The sequence below is a fragment of the Myotis brandtii genome, unplaced genomic scaffold, assembly GCF_000412655.1.
Source record: "Myotis brandtii unplaced genomic scaffold, ASM41265v1 scaffold924, whole genome shotgun sequence".
Lineage (NCBI taxonomy): Eukaryota > Metazoa > Chordata > Mammalia > Chiroptera > Vespertilionidae > Myotis > Myotis brandtii.
The window spans coordinates 216957-222381 of record NW_005371808.1 but is presented as its reverse complement, the minus strand read 5'-3'; the positions used below and the strand labels follow the sequence as shown (position 1 = coordinate 222381).

Genomic DNA, 5425 nt, shown 5'->3' with positions numbered 1-5425 from the left:
CAGTGCCCCTCCATTTGCCAGTGGTCCCGCGGAGTGACTAGACAGAGACAGAGCAAGCCAGCCTGGTCTCACTGACCCCACATGCTCCTTGAGAGAATCAGTGACATGCACGTTGAGAAAGATTTCCCTGGCTTACACAAGATGTCCCTGAGGGGCAGAAACTCCAGGAATATAGGCCATAGGTGATTGGGCCTCGGCCAGAGTGGCAGCAAAACTAAATCTGGGGATGATGATGCAGGACAGGCACATCAGGGTAACCTGGTGAGATGTAGGGTGTGGAGAACACTGGAATAGACGTACCCCTGTCTGGCTGCAGACTCGGCGCACTCCACCGGGCGTTCCTGTGGCGAATACGGGGGAGGGCGGGTGTTTGGGAAGACACATGGAGAGGCTGGCCCTCAGTCTGTTGTCTCTTCCTAGCGCTCAGCATCACACCCTCTCAATCTGCCCTTTTTCTCATCCTGGCCTCACCGGGAATGAGGAGCAATGGGAGGCTTCACCTCTCTGAGCCTTCCCAGTGTGCCCACCTGCCCGCCAGGCCTGGGTTTAGGTGGGGACCGAATTAGAAGTTTCTCTCCCCTGCCTGCCCCAATTCCATTCCTACCATCTCCTCTCTGCTACTACCTTCCCCATTCCAGGAGCCTGGCCCCTCTCCCCAGGCCCCTTCCTCTTCCCCGACCCCACGCGTGCTCCTGTGCGTACACACACACACACACACACACAGTGGCTGCTTCTGCCATGAAAAGAATGCGTCTGTGTTGGGTTTGGCCAGTTGCCTGTATCCCTTGCCGCTCGGAGCTTCCCAGCCCGGCATTCCACAAGAGGGTCCCTGGCCTTAGGAAGGCCACAGGAATGTCCCCACCCCCTGCTCTGGCCTAGCCTCCCCTTTTCCAGAGTTTAAGAAAATAAACGTGAGTGAAAGGTATGTTTCTCTCCAAGCCTTGCTGAGGGGGAGGTGAAGGGAGGAGGCAGGGGCATTAGGAAGGCTCCCCAGCTGCCCTACAGCCAGATGACGGTGGGAGGCGCTACCTGAAAAGTCAGCAAAGATGTAGGTAAGGTGGGTTCTGGGAGGAGGGGGTGGAGCACCTGCAGGGAGGACCTCTGCTGCACCCTCTAAGCCAGGGGTGGGCAACCTTTTTGTGAGTGCGTGCGTGCCAAAACCAGCAAAATCTCTGACTCAAAATTCTTCTGCGTGCCAACCCTAATTTTTTGAGAACATGTTATGCATACTTGATATCTCTTAAGTTGTACGTATGTGACGAACCTTGAAGAAATAAAATTCATTCGAGTGACAAAAACACAGTATATGATGATGAAAAATACATTTATTTTTTAATGTATACATGTACACTGATAGTCCGACAGAAAACTTTATGACTCCCTTTGATATGATCAGTTGGACTTTTGCTGCTGCATCACTGATGACAGAGATTTTACATCAGGTTTATATTTCGTGACCTTCAGAGATATGCACGAGCTACTACTTTCATCCGTCAGGCTACTCCTATTAGGAGACTTAACAAAATTCATCACCGAGAACAAAGATTCACAAGCGTATGTGGATGAAACCAAAACACTGGTCGGATCTAGGAAGGCAGAGAGAGTTAAGGCAGAGGCATAGAAATTGCTCTTCCCCTCTCTCATCAATCCATGTCTATGGTCTTTAAGATAACTTGTTATGTAAAATTATTTATTTATCTAAGATGCACCTACACTGAATTTATCTGAAAAATAAAAAAGGTGATACTAAGAAAAAAATTGTAAATGGAAGATTATAAGAGAGGGTTTCGCGTGCCAGCAAAAGTTACTGGCGTGCCATGTTTGGCATGTGTGCCAGGGATTGCCCACCCCTGCTGTAAGCCATCCTCAGGTGTCGCAGGATCACTGGAATGGCCTGGCTTGGCTGGCAGCTCCTCCCCGGAGGCTGACAGCTTCTTCCGAGGCCCCTGGGGTGGGGTTCACTGCAAGGGTCCTAACAGAGGTGTACGGGGCCTATGGTGAGGGGCCGTGGAATGTAAACTCCTGGGCCCTTCCCAGTCATAAGCTACGGGCCATCTTCCCTGGGTCTGACCAACAGGAAATTGTGGCAGAATCTCGGCCCGGGCAGTCACTGGAGGGGACAGGATGTCCCAGCCTTTGACATTGGTCTGCTTTCTGGGAATCTGGGAAAGTGGGAGGAAGACCCCTGGGAGAGAAAATGACCATCTCAGATGCAGGAAATACCGTTGGCGCTAAGGATGCCAGGATCCCCCATATGTGTGGGCACTCTTCCTGCCGCTGACCCCCCAGCCCGCCTTCAGGGGGAGGCCCCGAGAGCGCTGGCTCAGCTTGGCTTTTCTGGAAGGAGTTTCATACTCGCCCATCCCTCACTCGGCTCACCCACCGATTTCTGTAATGTGCCTACACGTGGGCCCACCTGGACAGGCGGGGAAGGAGGTTGTCGCTGGCCTCTACTCTGGGGCCGAGTATTGAGAAAGGGTGGAGGTTAGAGGGGAGGATGACCCCCTTCTGAGGGCCTGGCCGCCTGGCTGTCAGGATGTGTGCCCCTGGGGGCAGGTGGGGGTAGGGAGGCACCAGCCATCTCCACAGAGAAGGAAGTGAGTCAACCATGGGTGTCCTCCCCGCCCCGAATCTTAGGAGCGTGTCCCTGGCACCGTATGGAATGAGATTGATGACATGCAGATATTTCGGATTCTGGACCTACAGGACTTTGAGAAAATGTTCTCAGCCTATCAGAGGCACCAGGTAAGACCCTGCCCCTCGAGCCTCTTGGATCTTGACTTTTAGCCTTGACTTCACATTTGCGCCTTACTAAACCCACAGTGTCTGACACATAGCCCCTCCCTCCCTCCCTCCTGAATGTATTGAATGATTTGATCCTTTGCCAGGCCCCATGTGCTTGCTGGGAACGTAGATATGAAGTGGAGGCGTGCAGTGCAGGAGGGGAGACATCCCATAGTATTACAGTGTGTAGTCACACATCAAGTGATGAATGAGCATGTGTTGGTTTCTCTCTCTCATCCTGGAGCACTGGAGGTGGAGTCCGAGGGCCTGGCCACTGCTGATCCTGCTCTTTCTTTGGCCGCAGGATTTAGGGACTGTACCTAAAAGGCATTTTAACTTTTCAAACCATTTTCTCTACATCCTCTCATCACTCAACACCCCCAAGAGTCGGGGAGCAGAGGATGCTAACGTTCAAGGTCATGTTAGGGGTTGAGGCTGGACCAGGCCCGGGCAGGCAGGCAGAGGCCCTGGGCTTTGCTCTGCAGGCGCTGGGTACAGATGTCTGATGAGTAAGCAACATTAGGGGGAGTAGGGTTGGGGGCAGAATACAGGGCATTCCTGAGCCAGGGATCTTAACTGTCCTGAGTGCCTGTGGGATTGCCAAAAATGCAGGTTCTTGGACCTCATCCTCACGTGAATGTGAGTCAGGAATCTGCATTGCAGCGGCACATGTGGGGGCTGCCCCCAAGTCCAGTTGGGCATTACCAGCCCAGGGCTGGAAGGGTTTGCTTTCTCTCTGTCCTGCCTCCAGGGGCTGTGTCCGCTCAGGGCTGTGCTCTTTTCTTCTGTGTTTTCTCTGCTGAGCCCAGGGTTCCAGCCCTGAGGACTCCCCAGGTGCCAGTGATGGGGGCTGTGCCCTCCTGGGCCCTGGGCAGCGGCTGCATGTAGTGACCAGGCTCCCCACTTCTTCCTGCCAAGTCCAGGCCCAAGGCTGACCCTTCCTGAGGGCGGTGGGGGCTGAGGGCCAGTGTCCCTGCTCCCAGGGGACTAGCCAAAGGGGTGGGCACAGGGCTCTGGCCTGTTTGGGGGTTCTAGAAAAGCCAGATGGTTGTTTATGTCATTTAAATGTGGGTGCTGAAGGCATCTGCTTGCAGGAGGCATTTTCAGCCCTTGCTCGTGTCAGGCTGCATTGGGCACAGGCAGCGACTGGAGGCATCCTGAGTGCCTGGTGCTCCTGCATGTCAGTGCTCCAAGGGGGTCTGGGGATGCAGGGAGTGCCTGCAAGGGGTGTTCCGGGCGTGGCCAATCACACGCCTCCATCTACTTTGAGCATCATTTCCAGGATCCTGAGGCAGGGCTGGGACGGGGCCAGTAGGGAAAGGGGCTGTGGGGTTGAGGACAGGCTGGGTTTGGGCCTCCCCATTTGGTGAGTGGAGAAGAGTTAGACAGAAAGCCCCCTGGTCTGTCTTCCTCTCTCCCTGTTAACCCCCTCCCCCCCCTCCCCCGGCTGCTCTGAGCACACTCAGTCCAGCACCCTGTCTGGGCACAAAATTCACCCAGGCCAAGTGGTTGGGGTTAAATTCACAGCAGCAGAGCCGGTTGCCTCCTCTCGCTGTCTGGGGACCTGGGTGGTTGTGGGTGGAGGGAGGGCCTATGCGCTGTGGGTCTCCCTTTCTGCCCCACATAGGTCCTGACTTAGTGATTTCAGCTCATCAGGGTCAGGAAGGGAGAACCAGGGGTGAGCTCCGCCTCCTCAGCTCCCCTGAGAGATTCAAAGACTGATGAGGGGCAAGGGACGGGGAGCAGAATTCAGGGACGCCGGTTTCCCTCCGCCTCAAGGAACACAACTTCCACAGGGCCCGGCTCAAGTTCCCTGTGTTCCTCCTCCGTTTAGAAAGTTTAACTCATGGGGTGGAGATTCCAGGTGGAGGAGAAGGACGCCTGGGACCGGCAGCTGGGGTTGGTGGGCCTCTCGGTGGGGAGTGGCAGGGGTCCTCTGCGCCCAGGACCTGTGGGGGGCGCTGCCTGTCCTCCGCTGAGTTTGGCTTGGGGGTGCATGTCTGCTAGAAGCTGCTCCTGTGCGTGCTCCTCCCCGTGTCCCCCTCTCCAGCCAGGAGTCTGGTTGGGATGGAGCAGCAGAGTAGAGATGAGGGGCCCCCATGTCTCCCTCCCGTCCCTGTGTCCCTGGGCCTCTTGGCTAACGTTGTGCATGTTTAATCCTCTGTTGGCTGTGGCTGCTGCCTGCCTAGGAGCTGATAACTAATACTTCTCAACAGGTGAGTCACTGAGGGGCCTGGACGCTCCGACCTTTAACTACTCCCCCAGGCTGCTGCCTGGCCCTGGGCCCCAAAGAGCAGGCCTGTCCTTTCTACCTTCTGTCTCATTCCCCGTTGATACAGGGTGGCTTGGGGGAAGTCCCCAAAGAGAAATTGAAACGTAGGAGAGGGCTTAGCACTAGCAGACCCGGCCCGCGGTGGAGAGAATGGGCACGGGAGTGAGGAGGAAGCTCCTGGTCTGTTGCTCACTCTCCCCCCAGGAGGGGGGCACCAGGCCGTCCTGTAGGACTGAGCAGACTGGGCACAGCTCGCAGAGGTGGCCACGTGAGTGGTGGCTCCTGCAGGCGCACAGCATGGAGCATGTACTTGGAGGCAGCTCCCAGGATAGAAGCTCATTAGGGGCTCAGAGAAGGCAGGGAGTGGGG

The 5425-nt window shown here is 55.8% G+C and overlaps 1 protein-coding gene across 4 annotated transcripts in view; it reads left to right on the top strand.

Moving 5' to 3' along the window:
• The window catches only part of DAAM2 (dishevelled associated activator of morphogenesis 2), a 106670-nt gene that overhangs the window by 85531 nt on the left and 15714 nt on the right, over positions 1–5425 (top strand). For 3 of the 4 annotated variants that reach the window (XM_005885740.2, XM_014532940.1, XM_014532941.1), the window contains exons 15-16: positions 2638–2745; positions 4974–5000. In XM_005885740.2, coding sequence (XP_005885802.1) covers positions 2638–2745; positions 4974–5000 — 135 coding nt within the window. The remainder of the gene's footprint in view (positions 1–2637; positions 2746–4973; positions 5001–5425) is intronic. The other variant, XM_005885741.2, reaches the window with a different exon arrangement.